The sequence below is a fragment of the Echinops telfairi genome, unplaced genomic scaffold, assembly GCF_000313985.2.
Source record: "Echinops telfairi isolate 266 unplaced genomic scaffold, ASM31398v2 ScPeMD7_7468;HRSCAF=8506_0, whole genome shotgun sequence".
In the NCBI taxonomy this organism is placed as follows: Eukaryota; Metazoa; Chordata; class Mammalia; order Afrosoricida; family Tenrecidae; genus Echinops; species Echinops telfairi.
Genome location: NW_022111369.1, coordinates 91,216,597 through 91,238,359, shown reverse-complemented (window position 1 = coordinate 91,238,359; position 21,763 = coordinate 91,216,597). Strand labels below are relative to the sequence as shown.

At 37.1% G+C, this 21,763-nt stretch overlaps 1 protein-coding gene across 1 annotated transcript in view; it reads left to right on the top strand.

Moving 5' to 3' along the window:
* Positions 1 to 2,136, top strand: part of LOC101655550 (kallikrein-12) — a 3,816-nt gene extending 1,680 nt beyond the window's left edge. The window contains 2 exon segments of the mRNA XM_004706356.2: positions 1,355 to 1,796; positions 1,799 to 2,136. Coding sequence (XP_004706413.2) covers positions 1,355 to 1,796; positions 1,799 to 2,136 — 780 coding nt within the window.
* Positions 2,137 to 21,763: the final 19,627 nt, after the last annotated feature.

The window sequence follows — 21,763 nt, the reverse complement described above, 5'->3', positions numbered from 1 at the left end:
TTTCATCTTTATTGAGATTGTTTGAAAATTGTCTATTATCTCTATTATTTTTCTGCTCCCTGTATTTTTCACAGCAGCTAGTCTAATATCTATTCTTCAAAATCAGGCCTGATACATTAAAATTACACATCTTTATAGACGATTTAATTCACCTTCCATATGTCATTGGAAAACATGTAACCACCATGGGGGGAGGGAAAGTGATCCGTTTCACCCGTCTGGTACAGAAATGCAGGGAGACTTTAACGATCACAATTATAAAACTCTCCTAGAAAAAAGAAGAAATATGGAACAACAAGAGCTCTTTTTATCTGCAGCTCTTTTTCATGAGAAACCTCAAGAGAAAGCTCCTAAGTGCTAGTTCTACATTCATCTGAAGGACAGGGAGAGGACAAACCATTGAAGGTGATTTTAGCAAGATTTCAAGCAGAAGCTGGAATTAAATGTTGAAAGCAGAAGGCTATAATGTCAGGGCACTTGTGAAGAAATATGAGCCTACCGATGTCTTCATTAAACTTTCAGCTTAGCTTTCTAAAGGTTGAATAGAATAGTTCACTGTTGTGTCTATTAGAAGTCATGAATTAAAATACTGAAAATTTTGCTGTAGTCTATTCTTAAAAGATGATACCTTCAAGCTTTTATTTATCATACACATTCTAAGTGACCATGGTACATCTTGTGACTAACCTTAGCAATGCAATGTCTTTCATTTATTTTTTGGAAGTTTATTAGTGGAAGTTTCATATTAAATAGCCTGATGTGATCATTATTACTGAGTCATTTATTATAAATAAAACTACAGGTACAAAAAATAAATAAATGAGTAGATGTCTAGATAAAGGCTTCTTTTAAAATGGATCTTAAAGACATCAGGAGCCCTACAAAAATTATGCCCAAACCTTTTATGTGCTGCTTTTTATATTTTCTGTCTTACACTATTGAAACTGCACTGAACTTGCCATCCAAGTCCCATACATAAAATTCACCTTTCATGTTCTTAATGAGTTGTCCACTGATAGTACATCCATCCCTAATTATACTATAATTTGTTAATCATTCTTTTGGGAATCTACTTCCAGTGCTATATGAGGTGTTTTTTGTTTGTTTGTTAACATTTCAATTGATATTAAATCAATACTTGGAGTCTTGTTTTTCACTGTAGCTTGGACTTCTTTCAATACTATTGGGTTTTGATCATATTTTCACCTCTCAAAATATTTGAATGTTGGCTCTATCTCTGTCCACTTTTCTGTCATGTTTTCTTCCTTCGTTCCCTTCCCTGGATTTCTGTCTCCCTGTTGTCTGTTACTCCTTGCTTCTTTCTCTGACCCATCTGTATCTTCCTCTCCCTCAGGCCTCAATCTCTCAGCTCAGATCAACACGCTCTACTTCTCTGACCCCATCTTTCTCTACTTCTCTGACCCCAGGGCTCAGCCAGGAGGCTATCCAGAAGATTTACAACGGCACAGAGTGTATCCGTAACTCGCAGCCTTGGCAGGTGGGGTTGTTTGATGGCACCAACCTGCGCTGTGAGGGGGTCCTCGTTGACCGTAGGTGGATCCTCACAGCCGCTCACTGCAGGGGCAGGAGCTACTGGGTGCGCCTAGGGGAACGCAGCCTGAGCAAGCTGGACTGGACAGAGCAAATCCGGCACAGCAGGTTCTCCGTGACCCACCCAGACCACCAGGGCTCCCTGAGGAACCACCACAAAGACCTCTGGCTTCTGCCGCTGGGCCTGCCTGTCCGCTTATCCTGGGGCATCCAGATGCTGCCTCTGCCCAAGACCTGCCCAACCGCCGAGATGAGTGCCACATCTCAGGCCGGGGCACCACCAACCAGCCAAGGGACCCATTCCCGGAACTTCTCCAGTGTCTCAACCTCTCCATCTTCTCAGATGCCGCCTGCGGTGCGGTCTACCCTGGGAGAATCACGGACAACATGGTGTGTGCAGACTGCATGCCCGGCGAGGATGCCTGCCAGGGTGACTCAGGGGGCCCCCTGGTTTGCGGGGGAGTCCTGCAGGGTCTAGTATCCTGGGGGTCTGTAGGGCCTTGAGGGCAAAAAGGCATTCCAGGAGTCTACAGCAAGCTTTGCAAATAAGTGGACTGGATTCAGAAGACCATCAGGGACAACTGATGCGCTCCTTCCACCCCTCCCCTCAGCATGGGTCCACTCTGACCCACAGGACATCCACTCCGGCTTCATCATCCCCCTCAGCTCCCCACTGTTTCTCAGTCTTGGCATCTGCTACCTAGAACCCCAACTTCAGCCATTCTCCCACCCGCCCCCGCAGACCCACGGTTGGGAGGAGAGTGGCTCTTGGAATAAATTCAGTAGGAAGAGGGGGGGGGGAAATTGAATGTTGACCAAATCTTTTTAATATAATGATTGAAAATTTCTCCCATTTCTTTCAAAATTTCTGCATCATTTAGTATTTTACCGACAGCATGCTTAGGTATTGCAACGGAGGCTGAAATATGTTTGTCGATTTGTATCTATCTCTCAATTCTTTCAGCTTGAGTAATGCAGAGCATATTTATTTTTGGCTTTCTGACTCTCCTTACGAATGGCATTGTTATATTTTATCTTATCAATCTTCCCTTGTCGGTTTTATCTTCAGAGTTTTCCTTCACAGTTTCTTTCCTTTGCTTACCTGCTCTGAGTTTAATAGCAAGTTTAGGAGTAAGAGTTTACATTTACTTTAGTCCTTTCTTCATGTCCTTTTAATGGCCTTTTGGGGTCTTCATGTAAGGTGGGTTTTTAAAACAACTTTTTATTGTAAATTGGATAAAATTTTGAATAGCGTATCATGAAACATTTTATACACATTGTGTTTCAATTTATCCATTGCAAGCCTCTCAATTTGAAATCACTGACCGCACCTCCTTTCTGGGTTTGCTATTTCTGTCCTTTTTTGATGTTCTCAATATCTCCCACAACTGGCTTGTTCTTCACTCATTGGTCTTCATTGTGTCAAGTTTGTTCTTGAGATTAGCTCCAAGTTCAGATGAGATATATTCATTATCTTATTTTGACTAGATTTATATTGTGTATATTCCACGTTTGATTATTATTAAACATCTGCAGCTGTTTTGTCATATTTTAAATTGTTCCCATTAGCAAATGGAAGTTTTGAATGTGTTGCTGCATTTTTGTCCTTAAGGTCAACTTTACTTTGAGGAAGCAGCACTTCCTGAATCATAGCACTTGCCACTATCACGTAAGCTTTAGAGTGCTAACTACAAGGTTAGTAGTTCAAAACTGGCAGCCTATTCATCTGAGTAAGATAAGGCTGTCTACTCCTATGGAAATGTATAGTCTTGGAAACTCTAAGTAGAGTCACTAGGACTCAGAAACAGCTCAATGGCAATGGCAGGTCAAACCTGCGAAGCCCATCTAGCAGTGCTAAATCACAGAGAGTTTCATTGCTGCTTGTAAGGTTTTCTGTGGCTAGTTGCTCAGAAATGGACTTCCTACTCCTCCCCGCTTGTCTGTTTTACTGTGGAAGCTCCAATTAAAGCTGTCTACCTTATGACCACCTTGGTGTTTGAAATACCAGTGGTCTAGCTTCCATCATCATAGCAACAGGCAATCCAGCACAGTGTGACAAATTCTGTCTTACCCCATAAAGGGTGTGAAAACTTGTTTATATTACTTAGGGTTTTTCTGCTCCTTTTTCTCTTTCTTCAGAAGTAGAAAGAGTATGGTCTGGTATCTGTATAAGTTTTAGAAAACTGCATGTAATACAAGTATGTGTGCATGTATATTGATTTATGTAGTTCTTTAACATTGTGAGTATATTTCCTAAGTGTAAATACTTTTATATTGTAGCTATGTTTTTTTCCCCACATAGGCCACATTTTTACTTATCATAGTATTTCCAGTATCTGGAATTTTTTGTCTAATGTGAAATAGATATATGATACTTATGAAAGCATTTTATAAATGTAGAAACAAATCAAAGAAAGAGAAAATATTTTTCTAACCTAAGTTATTTGAAACTTGTAATTAGAAATCAGGGAAGTATTCCAATCTCACTTAGTCTAGTAGTTTCACTTATTTGGTCCTGTTTGGTAAATACGTATGGTGGTTTCACTCAAATAAATCGTCTAACTGAAAACTCTACAAGCTTTATGTTTTTTCCAAATGTTAGTACCGTTTTTAGTTCTTAATATAAGTTCTCAGTATCATATCATAAATATAATGTATTATCTCATGTTGTGGCAAACATCCCATAGTGTTTACAATATAGTACTATTTATAAATTATTAGTTCATCCTATCTTCCCATTTATTTATCTTACAATCTCAAATCACAGTCCTCACAGATAAACACCTCCTGAGGAAAATGTATTAGAGGACAAATGACTTGCAAGGTTGTTTTGGATCTCATGGATTACATAACTAACTTCGACTATATCTTCTCAAGAAGCTTCCCAAGGGTTAACTTAACTCAACATGTGACTACATTCTAAAATGAATGGATACATATAATTTCTAATACCAAGTGTTTTTTAACAATTATTCAACAATGAAGCTAGAGTTAAAAAATATATGACATAATGCTATATCTCAGTCAGATAGTGTTAAGTATAGAAACACAATAGTAAACCAAGTCCTTTAATAGAGTTGTAAACTAACCTTGTGAAAATACAGGTGGTGGCAGGATACAAAATTGCAATTGGGATTTCAGTAAATGCTTCCAGAGCAATTATTTGATAGCCCATTATATAAAAACAGTATACCATGTCTCAATGACCCATGCGATCTACTCTTTTTAGTTCAGAGTTCTTTGTAAGTTTCAAAGGAAGAAAAACTTTCAAGCACCCGAGGCTGTGAGTAGGACAGTCCATGAATGGTACACAACAGCTCTGAGGACTATTGTAAGGCACCGTAGGTTAGGAGGTCTGTCCACCCTAGCACGGAAAGGCCAGCAGGTGATTTAGGTGAATATTCTTCAATTCCTAAGTTATAAAATGGCTGGATGTCATTCAGCAGACTTACAACAATACTTACACATTTTGTATTCTTCTTCAATGATTTGTTAACAAACCTTGAGGGTCCAATGGATTAAGCCTGCAATCATAGCATCACCTTTTCGAACCGCCCAGACGTTAACCAAAAGAAATGAGAATCCATAATGATGTACAGTCTCAGAAACCCTCTGAAGCAGCTGTATTCTGTTCCACAGATTAGCATATTTATTATATTCAATATATGATTTGAAGGACAACATTTTGGGTCATTTTGTGTGATAACATGTTGACACTTCAATATTGTTCATTCAAATTAGTTTCATTGTTGATGGTTTGCATCAATATAATTGCTATTGATTGCCAGGATGTTCAACCTTCTAGCAATTAGTTCCTTCTGACTTTTATTTTTGTACATGGAGATGGATTTTAAAAGATGCATCAAAACTATAATAATTTATGAATCATGCAGGGTTCATGAGGGAGGTGGAAGTGGGGAGGGAGGGGGAAAATGAGCAACTGATATTAAGGGCTAATGTAGAAGCCAAATGTTTTGAGAATGATGAGGGCAACAAATGTACATAACGTGCTTGACAAAATGGATGTATGTATGGACTGTGATAAGAATTGTACGAGCCCCCAATAAAATAATAAAAAAAATATTTTTGATATATAGCAGTCTTTACATTCTGTAAATAAATGGGAAGAGACAGACTTATGGATTTGTTTGACAAAGTTGAAGCCTCCCCAAAACTGAGAGTAAAGCTAATGTGTCTGAATCGCTGAGCAAGCGATTAGGTTGCAGGAAAGGAAATAGAAATGTGAAGTACACAATACACTAAATCATTCATTTACCCCCAAATTTCAGTTATATAGATTTTTAAAGTACACTATTAGTAGAGCCATCCAATATCTCAGTTGAATTTCCAAGATGTGAATAGTAGTTGAAGAAGTTTAAAGAATGATATTACTCTTATTGGACTTGAATCATTAATAAACCATGATGTGCTACTGACATTAAAAATAGAAACAGAAATTTCTTGCCCTTAATGATTTCTGGTTCCAGTATGAAAGGAAACCCTACAAAGAAACATACAGAAAGCCAAAATCTTCACAGCTAGACCATTAGGTAAGATGATGAGCTGAGAGAAGTTTGAAATTGTCGAGGATTTTGTCTTGCTTGGATCATTAATCAGTGCTCATGGGAACAATAATCAAGAGATCACAGTGTACATTGTATTAAGTAAATCTGCTGCACAAGGCCTCTTTAACATGTAAAGCAAGAATGTTATTTCGCAGACTAGGCTGTGCCTGACCGAAGCCATGGTATTCTCAATCCCCTCATAATCATGTGAAAGCTGAACATCACTAAGGATGATGGAAGAAGAATCCATGCTTTTGAAATATGATTGTAGCAAGAATGTAGAAAATGCTATGGACCCTGAAAAGAAACAAGAAATACATGCTGAAACAAGTGCAGCCATCATGCTTGTTACAGGCAAGGATGGCAAGACTCACCTCAAGTACTTTGGCTGTGTTGTCAGGGAGAGACCAGTCCCTGAAGAAAGACATCATGCTTGGTAAAGTAGAAGGGCGGCAAAAAAGAGGAAGCCCATCCCCAAGATGCTTTGACCCAATGACCACAGCAGTGAACCAAGCATAGTAAGAGCTATAAGGATGAGGCAGGACCGGGCAGTGTTTTGTTCTATTGTACAAGCACTGAGGCTCTTGTACAATACTGTACTGAGTATTGTACTGTACAATCTTGTACTGAGTTCGAACTAGCTCAGTGACACAGAACAACAACAATGATGTGTGAGTAATGGCAAAGTCAACTCCATAAAGTGGTTTTCCTAAGGTATTTCCTAGCGTTTTGTTTACATAATTATAAAGAAATCTCCTTTGTTAATTATTGAAAGTAATTTAAATTTTAAAAATTTCTACAGCTTTTCTTTCTGTATTTCACTATTGAAATAAACATACACACATACAAGCAAAGATGTAGAATTATAAATTAGTTTTTACATCAATTGTAAGCATTTGTATTGTACATTTGTTGCATTACATTTATGTTTTCATGGTTTAAAAGTATGATGACAAACTTATTTGTACAAATGCTATTTTGTTATCTTCTTCTATGGTATCGAGATCACAAAGAGCTTCTTTTTTATAATTCAGTTATCAGACAGATAAAGTTAAGCTTCCTATTTTTTCTGTCCTTCAATATACTAACATTTTGATATTTTATTAGGCATATTCCACTATGGTGAGTACATGGTCTACATCTTTTCTAAAAGAAGCTACAGTCAAATTCTGCATAATTTGACATGAATTCTGTAAGTGAACAGTCAGAGCCAGATAATCATCTTTTGTAAGATATAATCATTTCCCAATGACTACATGTTCATGGAGAGACAGCATTTCCTACCGAGTACCTAGGTAGTTTTAAACTTTGTTTTTCTTGGAAGCATCATCTTTCACTGTTTTAGTCTTCCCCAACACCATGATTCTGAAAGACAAAACTGACATAGTAACTTCTACATTGAATTTCTTCTCATTTTTCTTTGTACTACATGGTCATATTCTGGCCACCAATCTATCCTCAGCTTCTTTTTCCGATTACACTCAGTGTCTTATTAATAATATCCCTATAAACAAAAGCATACAATGGTATTCTCTGCAGTTGATGGTAACAGTGGTGATTTCTCTAAAAATGATATTTTAAGAAAAAAAGGGGCCATCAATGACATTTTTTCTTATCAGTATTATCTATCTCTTCCACATATATTTTAAATATTCTAGCATAAGGAAAAAATATTTCTACTAAAGTTCCAGTTCGTACATGCATGGGTTTATTCCAAATAAACATGTTTGGACATTTCTGTGACTGTGATCAGTGGGTAGCCGCAGACAAGTTCTCCGGGTAATAAATTTACCTGAGTCTCAATAAAGCGCCTTAAAAATGTCCAATCATTATAGTGACTTCTGAGCGGATTGGTGCAAGTCTAATTCAAGGCAGAGACATCAGTTCAAAAGCTTGTGACTGAGTTTTGGAATCCCCATGGGGTAATGTTCATGGATTATCTTGAAGGACACTAAACAGTTATGAGGAATTCTTAGGAAGAAGTTTTCAGTAAAATAAAACCACATTGATGACAAAAAGACCAGGAACATTTTTGATGCAGGCTTTTTGTCCATTAGTACTACATAACTCCTCAGTTTTTATAAGTAGCAAGGGGTGTCTTATGAGAAACTTGTTAACAATTCAAACTCCATTCACCTTCCTGTCTATTCTTATCTTGTCTCTTCCATCTAGTTATTGTTCCTCAAACTCAAATAACATTAAAAAGGATGCTCAATTTTGTGTGATGTAAACATTAGAGGGCAGAATTCTTCCAGAAAGAATGAAAGAGACAAAACACAAGTGTATAGAACCACATCATAGGTTCCCAATCTCATTTGGCCTACGGTCCTCTTTTCAGAAAAACCCAAAAGTGACCCAAAAATACCCCCTGATAATTAAAAGTGTTTGTAATACAATCCACAGTCCACAGCTGATAATCCAGGATAAAGTATAAATATTGTTTTTGCAGCTCTCCTGTGTCCTAGCAAGGCCACAGCATATGGGGTGCTGTTGCTCACTTCAGGAAACACTGATCTAGACAGATAATACATCAACAGAGAGTAGCTTTATAATTGGATACTTAATAAAGTCTTCCTTAATTTTTTAGCTTGCCTTCTTCTATGTAGAAATGACGCATTTGACATTATCTACAAAAGTAATACTAATTCTCCCTAGTGATGAAGTGAAATTCTGTTAGCAAAATAAATATGCATCAATACATGTGTGTACCTGCAAGAGAGGATAAGTTAGTGCATTTCAGCTACAATTGTTTCTGAAGATTTTGAAGTAGACGTAAACAAGTACACAGAGAAGTTACAGGCTCAAAGGAGCCAGAAAAAGGGAGCTGGTTTAACATGGAGGAACAGTCATGAAGTAGGCTACATGTTGGGTTGATAAATGAAGCATCAATGTTTCCAACCCATCACTGCCTCCTGGGGAAAAAGATAAAACCGTCTAGCATGATGGAAGTTTATAGTCTTACAAGCCCTAATGCACAGTTTTCCTGTGTCCTTTTGTGTGACTGCTCTGAGTGGGAATGGACCCGATAGCACCGGGCTAAAATGACGTATGTCATCCCTATTTATAGCGTTAGTTACAAATCATCTGTAACAGAAATGTTGAAGATGCTGGTGCTTGATTATTTCATTTTTAAATTACTGTATATGGATGGGAATAAATATTTCCACAAAATATTCATATACATCTACCTCTGACATTATAATACAGAAAATATGTGTATTTTTATATCTCTGCTGTCACTGGTTCATGAACTGTATTGAGTTTGTTTTGTAGATAATAAAAAGTGATCCAGACAAATAAGGAAGCATGTCTAATTTGGAATTTAAATGCTTCCTTTTGATTATGCAATTAGGCTTTTATTATTTATTTGCTTTTTGTCTTCATCATATATCATAAATTTTAAATGTGCCTGAGATTTTCAAGAACTTAGGGGTATCTATTTTACTCTCTGACCAACAGAGTTTCATAAATTCTAGTGGAAGATATTAGTGACAAAAATACGCAAGGACATTGAGAAGGTAGCCGGTGAATGCTATGCACCCAATGGTTTTTCATAGAGGAAATCTAAATTTAGTAAATTCCAGTCTTCCAAACGAGAGACCCATCTAACCACTGATTGATGCAGGAAGCATAAAAAAAAAGATAGAAAGATAACACAGAGTCACTGTACCAAAAAGAACTAGTCAACAATCCACCATTTCAGGAGGTAGCATATGAGCAAGACTGAGTGTGCTGAAAGAAAAAGTTCAAGATAAACTGAATGCATAAACCATAAACAAGCTTCAATAATGAATGGGATACCAATTGAAATGTTGCAACAAGCTGATGAAGCACTGGAAGCACTCACTCGTCTGTGCCAGGAAATTTGGAAGACAGCTACTTACTTTCCAAACTGACTGATAGATCCTATTTGTACACATTCCATAGAAAGATGATACAACCGAATACTCAAATATAAAACAGAATACTCAAATTATAGAATAGTATCATTGATATTGCATACAAGTAAAATTTTGCTGAAGATCATCCAACAGTGGTTATAGCAGTACATTGACAGGGAGCTGCCAGAGGTTCAGGGTGGATTCAGAAGAGGACATGGAACAAAGGCTATCATTGCTGATGCCAGATGGATCTTGACTCAAAGCAGTGAATACTAGAAAGATGTTTACTTGTGATTGATTGACTATCCGAAAACACTTGACTGTGTGGACCATAGTAAACTGTGAATGACCTCAAGAAGAATGGGAATTCCAGGACACTTCATTGTGCTCATTCGGAATATGCACATGGATCAAGAAGCAATTGTACAATCAGAATAAGAAAACACTGCATAGTTTAAAATGAGTAAGGTGTGCTCCAGTAGTCTATCTTCACCCATTCTTATTCAATATGCATGCTGAGACAATCATCAAAGAATCTGTATTATATGAATAATAATATGGCATCAGGTCTGGAGGAAGGCTTATTAACAATCTGAGATATGCCAATATCACAATGTTGCTTGGTGAAATTGAGGAGAACTTGAAGCATCTGGTGATGAAAAACAAGGATTGCAGCCTTCCGTGTGGTTTAAAACTCAATATAAAGAAAAAAACTCAATATAAAGAAGACAAAAATCCTCACAACCAGACCAACAGCTAACATCCTGGTAAATGGAGAAAATGTTGAATTTATAAAGGATTTTGTTTTGCTTGGATCCGCAATCAATGCTCATGGAAGCAGAAGTCAAGCGATCCAAAGACATGTTTCATTTAGTAAATCTGCTGCACAGGACCCATTTAGAGGGGTCTCAAAAGCAAGGATGTTACTTGGAGGATTAACGTGCGTCTGAGCCAAGCCATGGTATTCTTCTCCATTGCTCCCATTGTGAAAGCAGGTCATTGTATAAGTAAGACTGAATGGATGCATTTGAATTGTAGTGCTGGGGAAAAATATAGAAAGTACCATGGACTGCTGAAAGGACAAAGCGATCTGTATTGGAAAAAGTGTAGCCAGAGTGGTCTTTAGAGGCAAAGATGGCAAGAATTTGTTTTACAAATTTGGGACATATTTCTAGAATAGACCAGACCCTGGAGGAGAACATCCTGTTTGTAAAATGGAGGTAGACAAAAAGAGCAGGACCCTCAGTGAGATGGACTGATATGGGGCTGCAGAAATGGGGTCAGGCATAACAAAACTTGTAAGGATGGCACAGAATTGTTTAATATTTTGTTCAAAGCATAAGGTTGCTATGGGTTGGAGACTCCTTGATAGCCCCTAAGAGCAACAATAACAGCTAACCATTAGAGAGAATGAATTATTGCATTTCTCATTCTGACAAGAGATAAGATCTTCCTTCTTCCCAAATGGAAACTTCCTCTGCATATTCCAAGGCTTCTTTTTATCTTGAAATATAATTCAAAATAAAAGCTGGCACACACATTTTTGAGAATTAACCCTTAACAGAAATCCGCTGCAAAATTAGTAACAAGAAATTAGAGACTATTCTTGGAATTTTATTTAGATTTTCCCTAATGGTATTGCCCAAATGTAGTCTGCATAATATCTATCCATTTTTTTACATAATACCATGACAGTGACTGACAAAAACATTCCTGTATGATACACTTATGGATTCTATATGCTTTAATGAATCACATGTATTCATTTGTTCATTTTGACTTTCTTCTGTATGGTTTATTAAGCCTACCGAGACCATCTGTGTTTATCCTGTGTTAAGATCTAAAGCTAGGGATCCCTGGTCAATAGTTGTTAGCACGAAGCTTCTAGCCACAAGATCTGCAGTTCAAAATCACCAACTGCACTTCAGAAGAAAGATGAGGTTTTCTACTCCTGTAAAGAGTTTCAGACTCAGAAACTCAAAGCCGCAGTTCTACCTTGTCCTGCATTGACACTGTGCGTTGGCATCCGCTTGATGTCAAGGAGTTCAGCTTTTATGATCTTAAGCAACTGTTTGATTGAAATAGAAATGGGTAGAAGAGTAATGTGTTCTTGGAATTTAGAGGAGAATGTACTATTTGAACTTGCTAGCTCTAGTTACACACAACTGATGCTGTTTGCAGTAGGGTTAGGCAAGGATGATCATGATAGCATCGGTCATCATTTATTGGAAGGACTGATCTTCAATCAGCTTAATTGCTTTCATAGAACTGTTGGTGTGTGTGTGCTTAAGTGGAAAACATCAGTACACAGTATAAGTGTGTTAGGAAATCATTCTTTATGTTGCATGTAACAATCAATTCATTGTAATTGATGTCTGGTGCATAGCCATGGCTTGGGAGGAAGAGAGTAAGGACAGTGCTCAAACTGATGTGCATGAAGCAGGGTTGGAGGGCCCTCTTTCCTGTACAAACACTTTTTTAAGCAATGAAGGATTATTTTAAGGCTTTGGCTAGGGTGATAAAGTATACATATAGATTTTACTAAGCAATGATATCTTTCTAGCTGGAAGACTTCCTTTTTCATAGAATATAAGAGTGAGAATGCTAAAAAAACAAACAAAAACAAAACAGTGATAATAAAATTGACATTCACATTTAATCATTTAATCATTAATATTTAGTTAGCACCTATAATAATTTCTGAGGGGTATAATACTACAATGGATAAAATGATAAAGACTATCAACAAGATCTCTGAATTCATTGGACATCTTTTGGGGGGCAAGGCGACTTCCAAAACAGACAAAAATGCCAACTAAATAACGTTTTCAGAGATGAATAAGTGTCACTGAAAAATAAAAGAAAGCAAAGGTATTGACTAAGAAATGAACTTTGGAGCTTTTTAAAAATTGCATGATGAAGTTATTCTCAGGTATTTTTGGAAGAACTGTCTAAGAAGATATGAGTAAAAATGGATGAGTTTTTCACTTGATTATGGGGAGAGAGAGGAAAAGGCCTAGAGGTTGGGTGTTGCTGAGCACCGTTGATATTTGACAACCCCTAGCTCTTGTGGCACTGCCTTCCACTCACGCAGACCTTATGTGTAATAGAACAGAAAGTCCCATCTTGCACAACCTTCCTGACTGTTGCCATTGAAACACCCTGCTACAACAGAATGAAAATTAGATGGAAAGTAATCACAAAATGAGCATCTGTTTTCATTTCATCTTCAGCTTCTAGGATAAGTGGTTGACCTCATGATGTAATTATCAACGTATGAAGGCATAATGTAATTGCCTTAAAGAAAAAGCATAGTTCAAATGGTTAAGAAGCTTGGTGATAAAATAAATGAAACTTGGTGATCGACTTGCAACAAATCAACCATTTAAAACACAGTGGAGAACAGTTCTAATAGGACATACATTTGGTGGTAACGGGTCAAAATGAACGTAATAACATCTGGTAAGTAGAGGAAGAGGAAAGCACCCCTGGCTTTCAGAAGTTGGCTTGGTGTTGATATGAAAGGACCTGGACTTGGTGTTAAAATGAGAGGACCTGGCCCTGTGATGTAGTGGTTGTTTTGCGCTGCAATCCCCAAGGTCTGCTGTTCAAAACCACCAGCTGTTCCTCAGGAGAACGACAGGGATTTCTAATCCAGTAGTTAGCGTCAGAAACTCATAGGCAATTCTATCTTTCTTTATCGTCCTGCTAAGAGTTGACATCAACATGACGGCAATGAGTTGTTCTTTGTGGTTTTTTGGCACTCACAACTTATCCTGTTGGACATAAATGACTTCATACAACACCAAAATCATAAAATACTGTTCCTCAGAGAAATCTAATCCCTAATCATGTGTGGACACAGACAAAACATGAACACTGTCCAAGTTTCCAAATAAGTTGTACACCACTTATCCCGAATGATAGGAGAGGCCAACTCCTTTCCAGTTGCAGTGTTCATTTTAGGCTTTCCTACTAGATTCGGTGTATTTAGATATCCAACAACAGAATTACCACTACCTATCCTGGGAACATGGAAGCCAGAACAAATGACCACTTCCCTGTAGTTCCCCAAATCACTTATCAAAAATCTAAGTCTAATGATTATTCTTTCTAACATTGTGTTAGTCTGGGTAGACTAGGAAAACAAACTCATGGGCACTACTCATATGTGCTTAAGAAAAAGCTTTATATACAAGAGCAGTTGAATATTGAGAAAACAGCCCAGCCCAGTGCAGATGGAGTCCATGAGTCTGATATTAGCCCATATGTCAGATACTGAACAATAAAGTGCTGTTCAGCCTCATGAAACACATGCAATGATGCCAAAAGTAGGAAGATCACAGGCCAGTTGGTGCAAAGTCTTGTGGATCCATTGGTATTGTAAGGATCTCAGAGCTGGCAGGGGTCTCCATATGGCTCCTCCAGTTCCCAGGGAACTAGCTCTATCAGTGTAGTGACATGTGTCTTGTCAGTAGAGCATCTCTCAGGAGGTGAACAGAGAGAGAGTGTGTGTCTTCTGCTTCCAAGGAGGAAATACCAGAATTCCTAGAATCCTCAGGGGAAGGCCATGTCCACACAGAGGGCTCATTGGCTATATTCTGATTGACAGTCTAGACTCCACCCCTACACTCTTAATCCTCAAATTGACACCAGATTATGTAACTACCGCAAACATTCCCTTGGAGTTTCAAGTAGAACAGTTATGATGCTCAGTGGCTAGCACAAAGGTTGGAGGTGCAGAGTTACCCGGAGTTGCCTTCAAAGAAATGCCTGGAGATCTATTTCCTAAAAATTGTCTATTGAAAAAAATAGGGAGCACTGATCTAATTTGACAAATAAGGGCAAACAATAAACCAGACTTGTCTCTATTGAAACTGGTAAAATTGATAACACACTTTTATTGTGATTTTTCACTATTTTCAGTGTCTTGAATCCCTCTGTCCATGTAGACAATAAGCACTAAGCTCAGGTCTATTAATGGTGTATTTCTATTATTCTCTGTTGGGAGGGCAGTACATGTGTGTGTACGTGTGTATATGTGTGTATTAGGCATGCTCTAAGGCATCTGTATACATATATATATGTCAAAAAAATCCCTAAATCTACTGTATTCTAAATGTAAATTCAAGAATTCAGAACTACCAGTTACTCTGCTGGTGGCATGTCCTAAGTCTTGACACAAACATTTCCTCTACTCTCCCCTCTCCCAGGTAATTTCAATAAGAATGCTATGTTAATTTTATATCCTATAAAAATAATCAGCATAGCATGGTTAAACAAACAAAAAAACCACCTGAAGTAGAGACAAGGGAATGACTATCAAAAATCAAAACTAAGCAATAACAGTCAATAAAGAATATACACTTTTTTTTCAAAAATTGATATACACTACTCCAACTATGTTGTGCATCTAATGTAACCACAAAAATGGCATATGGATCTTGTTTGCTTACATGGACCTTTAATGAAACATATCCTTCAAGACTGAAATTTATGATATCAAGAAAAAAAGGATAATAATTTCAAAAGAGGTAATTATCATAACCACTTAATGTTAGTATCACTACAAATTTTATTTCTTATATCATAACAAAGATTTTCATTTTCAGTTCTATCTTGAAGTAGAATGCGTTCTAGATAGAATATATAAATATATATATGTATATATACATATATATATCTGCCTTCAGTGAAATTCACTCAATACAATTATTATTCAAATTTGCACACTATACATAGAATCTAGTGGTGGAGAAATTGCAGAATTTTGCCAACTTCTTCAGTTAGAAAGTGATCAAACATGCAATTGAGATGAAATTATATTTATTGGTGATTGGAATGCCAAAGTTGGAAACAAAGAAGATGGAAAGGGAGTTTGAAAATATGGTATTAGTTAAAGGAAGGAAACTGAAGATAGCATGATAGAATTGTGCCAAAGCAATGACTTGTCATAGCAAATCCCTTTTGTCAGTAATACAAAGGAAACTATCTATGCACATGGACTTGTTCAGATGGAATACACTCAAATCAAACAGACTACATCTGTGGGCAGAGACTGTAGAAGAGTTTAATATTATGAGCTAAAACCAAGCCAACGGCTGACTGTGAAACAGATCATAATTTTCTCATGTGCAAATTCAAGTGGAAGATGAAGAAAATTAAAACAAGTTCTTGAAAGTCAAAAAACTATCCTGAGAGAATTTCAAAGGGCAGCTTGAGAAGACAAAGTCAAATATAGCGAAATGCTCAGGGACCCAGAGTTAGAAAACCAAAATGAAGAATTTCCTCAGCATATTTGAAACTGTAAATTCAAGTGGAAGATGAAGAAAATTAAAACAAGTTCTTGAGAGTCAAAAAATTATCCTGAGAGAATTTCAAAGGGCAGCTCGACAAGGCAAAGTCAAATATTATAATGAAATATGCAGGAACCCAGAGTTAGAAAACCAAAATGAAGAACTTCCTCAGCATATCTGAAACTGGAAGAACTCAAGAAAAATAAAAGCCTCAAGTTACAATAATGAAAGATTCTATGGACAAAATATTGAACAATGCAGGAAGTATCAATAGAAGATAGAAAGAATACAGAGTCACTGCACCAAAAAGAACTAGCCAATTTTCAACCTGCAGGAGGTAGTATATGACCCAGAACCAACAGTTCTGAAGGAAGAAGTTCAAGCTGCCCCGAAAGCATTAGCCAAAAACACGGTTCCAGGCATTGGGAGACTACAAATTAAAATGTTTCAAGGTGAGAAAGCATTGGAGGCATCAATGCAAGGAAATTTAGAAGACAACTGTTTAGCTGACTCACCAATATGCTGACCAGTCAAGAAATTCATTTGTACCCAATCAAAAGAAAGTGACCCAATAGAATGTCCAAATTATAGAACAATATCATTGATATCAGAGGGAAGTAAACATTTGCTGAAGGTCATCCAACAGTGCATTGACAAGGAGCCACCAGAGGTCCAGCCCATATTGAGAAGAGGACGAGGAACAAGGATTTCAATGCATCTTGGCTCAAAGGAAAGAATACCAGGAAGATGTGTACTTGTGTTTTATTGACTATGCCAAGACCTTCAACTGCATGGATCATAACAAACTATGGGTAGCCTTGTGAATAGTGGGAATTCCAGAACATTTTATTGTGCTCATGAACTTTTACATGCATTTCAAGATGCAGCTGTGTGAACAGAACAAGTCAATGCTACATAATTTAAAATTAGGAATGTTGTGTCAGAATTGAATCTTCTTACCCTACCTGTTCAGTCTATATGCTGAGCAAACCATCAGAGAAGCTGGCTTATATGAAGAAGAATGTGGCATCAGCTTTGGAGAAAGACTAATTAGTCACCTCAGGTATACAAATGACACACCTTTGCTGACAATGAGGAGGACTTGAAGCACTTGCTGGTAAAAATCAAGAATTGCAGCCTTCAGTATGGTTATGGCTCAATGTAAAGAAAATCAAAGGCTCCACAACTGGACCAATAGGTGCCATCATGACACATGGAGAAAAGATTGAAGTTGTCAAGAATTTTGTTATCGCTTGGATGCATAGTCAATCTCGTAGACCAATGGTCAAGAGATCAAAAGCCATGCTGCATTTGTAAATCTGCTACCATAGACCTCTTTATGGTGTTGCAAAGCAAAAATGTTATTCTGAGGATAAAGTGAGACTGATCCAAACCGTGATATTTTCAATTGCATCATATGCATGTGAAAGTTAGACTGCTAAGAAGAAAGATCGAGGAAGAATCAGTACATTTGAACTGTGATGCTGGCGAAGGCTTTTGAAGTGGGCTGCCAAATGGGCTGAACAATAAATCTGTTTTGGAAGACATCAGGCCAGAGTGCTCATTAGATGCAAGGATAGTAAACCTTTGTCTTACATACTTTGGACATGTTGTCAGGAGAGACCAGTTCGAGGAGAAGGACATTGTGCTAGACAAAGAAGAGTGGTAGTGATAAAGGGAAAAGACCTTGAACGAGATCGATTGACACAGTAACTGCAGCACTGGCCTCGTGCCTATGAGCAACCGTGATGCAGGGCTGTCTTTTGTTCTGTTGAGCATAGGATTACTATGGGTCAGAACTGACTTGATGGCACCTAACAAGAACAACCAGAATATAATACAAAAAAAAAGCCAAACCTTTCTTTCAAACAATGTTAGTGGAGTATAAAGTGCGAGTGAAAAAACAAGGATATTTAAGAAAATTATAGATAGTTTTCTTTTCTCAACAGTAAGTAACATTTGCAAGCACCCCAATTTAGATATAATTACCAATTAGCCTACAAAAACTTAATAATGGTGTAACATATAGAAATTGCCTTAAATTATAGAGAATCAGCAGTTCATGCTTATTATATAGGGTGCTTGGTAAAATGTACTGATTTACAAATGACTTGAGTTTGAAGATTGAGTGTAAGAAATATTTGAGCTATTTTATTCATTCATGAGAAAGAAAAGCTTAAAGTTAACGATGATACATTTAACTTATTTAAAACAATTCAATGTGACTATTTAATACTAAGACACATCGAGCACCAGATGGGTCATTCTTATTTAGGAAAGAAAGAGGAAAATGTATTCAAAAGGGAATGAAAAATACATAGACAATAAAATTATACACTTTCTTACATTAATTTCTCCAAAGAGTAAAATGTATTCCCGGATTGGTGACTACTTGATAATGAAGTAAATACATTTAAAAGCAAAACGATTACATTCAATAGTTTTGCATATGACAACATGTTTATGTTGAAGTCATGTTTTGCATATGACAACATGTTTATGTTGAAGTCATGTTTATGACTTCATGCCTGTAATTTTGAATGCTCATGTCCTATTGAAAGTGAATATATCCATAGATATCTAACCTACAATTGATAAAATATGATATATGATTCTGATTCAATTACTATGCCAAGAAAACTGTATATTTTGGATGAAAAATCATTGTAGAACATTTTACTTTATGAGACAGTATTTGACTTATATATAAAAAAACAACTGTGCTTGATTTCTTATTCAGCTCTATTTAATTCTTGAAGTCATGGGAAATACATCAGGAGGCAGCCTGGAGCTATTTAATCTCACTCTTGAATGAAGGACCCAATAACAAAATTGTCTCCTGCTATATCATTTATCTTCTCAAAAATTGAATAGAGGAGGAAATTCATCAAAAGAAGTCAATTTGTCTGATTAAAAATGAGACTGATGTTTAAGAATAAGCTCTTCTTTGACCCAGATGTAGGTATCACACTTAATAGTAACTTTTTAATCATGATTAAATAGGCCCTCTGAAGTTGCCCAACCTGTAATTCCATCTAATTTTAAGTTTCACTATAAATCTCTTATTTAATAACTTTGGCCCATACCTTTCCATTCCTTCAAATAAACTTTCCTAAAAAATCTTGGTCTATTGTCCCTTTTCTGAAATAGAATTAAGTAGATTTTACCTGAAAGGACTAGATATGTATGTTTTTAAAATGGAAGTGAATTTAGCAGGTTCTGTGGTAAACAGACATGGAGTAGATGGAATGAAGTTCTGCATGATTATACATGTACTTGCACATAGGCATGCCCTGGTGTGTGTGTGTGTGTGTGTGTGTGTGTGTATGTGTGTGTGTGTTTCAGCTATGAGTAGTTGTTTGTCTGTAGGCAAGACATCTACTCAGAAATTGGAGATTTTAGTCCTTTCTGTAGAAAATTGATCAGATTTTGAAATACTGCTTTAGTAGTCATAAAAGTGAACCTGGGGCTTTAATTTCAAGTCAGAAATGCAAATAGAGATTTTTAAATGCATGTATTTTGAAATTTAAAATGATGTCAAAATTTCAAAATTGTGACATAAGAGGGTTACAACAAATCAGCAGAAATAAAATATGATAGTTGCATTTATCAATCAATAAACTTTTATTGAACATCTCTCACGTGCTAAGAGTTTCTTTATATGATCCACAGCAGTGCTTGTAACTGGAGGTATGGAAATAGAGATCGATACTCATATGGGTAGATCATAAAAATATGTTCTCGAGTTAGAAAAAAGGGAGGAATAGTACTATCTGTCTATAATTCAATCGCATTATATATTGAGAACACAAGCTAGAAGAGTATACATGTTTTAAGGATGTACACAAACATTAGGCAGGTAGGCAGACAGATACAGACAGAGATACAGAAATACGTGAACTATGTCCATAGGTACATGGAGTGGACATCGATGTATACATGAAAACACACACCTGTAGAGATAGAGAAGTTAAGGGAAGAAGAATAAAGGAAAACTAAGATTATATAAAGTACGATATGAGGACTAACACCATATTTATGGCACAATATTATTTAGGAAGTTTAAATTATATGCTTTCAAACATCAGTGCGTCTTTTCCAAGCAAATATACATATTCATATAATGTAATATAATATAATATTAGCTTCTGCTATGGCATACAATGATACTTTTCTTCTTTTACAGAGTTTCAGAGACTAGTGGTTGTAATAAATAAAATGTAGGAAAAGTGGCTCATCTCTTCTCTGTCAACCCTCTGTTGGGATATGTTCAATTGTCTACAAATGGGCATTGGGTCTCCACTCCATGCGGGCCCCCCCACCCCCCACTCAAATTAGGTATGAGTTTATTCTGGGTCTTAGATTCCTGATACCTTATCTCATCAACACCTCATGATCATACTGGCTGGTGTGCTTCTTCCATGTAGGTTTTGTTGCTTCTGAGCTAGATGGCCACTTGTTGATCTTCAAGTATGCAAGACCCCAGATTCTCTATCTTTTTATAATCAGGCACCATCATCTTTCTTCACCACATTTGCTTATGTACCCATTTCATCTTCAGTAATTGTGTGAGCCTGTCAGGGTGCAGTATAGCAATGAAATACATAACTTCTCTCTAGTTCTATGGTGCTTCCTTCCCCCTATTATCATGACCTCAATTTTACCTTATAAATCAGATTAGACCAGAACATGCACACTGCTATAGATAAGAGCCCACAAAACAAGGAATCCAGGATAGATAAACCCCTCAGGGCCAAAAATGAGAGTAGAGATACCAGGAAGATTAGGGGAGGGTGGGGGAAGAAAGGTGGAATTGATCACAAGGATCAATGTAGAACCCCCTCCCAGGGGGAGGAACACTGGAAAAGTAGGTGAGGGGTGACAGAGGATGATGTAAGATATGAAAATAATAATCTATAACTTATCAAGGGTTCATGAGGGAGGGTGGTGGAGAGGAGGGGGATGGGGAGCTGATATCAGGAGCTCAAGTGGGAAGAGAATGCTTTGATAATGATGATGGCAGCATATGTGCAAATGTGCGTGACACACCGAATGAATGTATGGATTGTTATAAGAGATGTAAGAGCATGCAATAAAAGCAAGGGAAAACTAAAGATATATATTATTCCAGCAAAAAAAGTAGGAAAAGTGATGAGATGTCACTTTTCTGATTAGATCAGAGGTGCCCGAGATATTCATCCTGATGACATTCTCTCTCAATCACCATCTGAGCTCACACGCTTTGATACAACGCACTTCTGTGTTTGTGAAGCCTGTCTCATCTTCAGCCAATAGCCAGCAAGAAACTGAGGTACATAATCCAACAATCTCTGAGATCCTTCCAAGTACCATACATGTGAGCTTCAAAGTAAATCAGTCATGCCTTCAGATGGAACTGGAAGTTCTGGGCTGATGCCGTAATTACAATCAGGTTAGAAATCGTATGACTATACCTTAGCGGTGGCTGGAT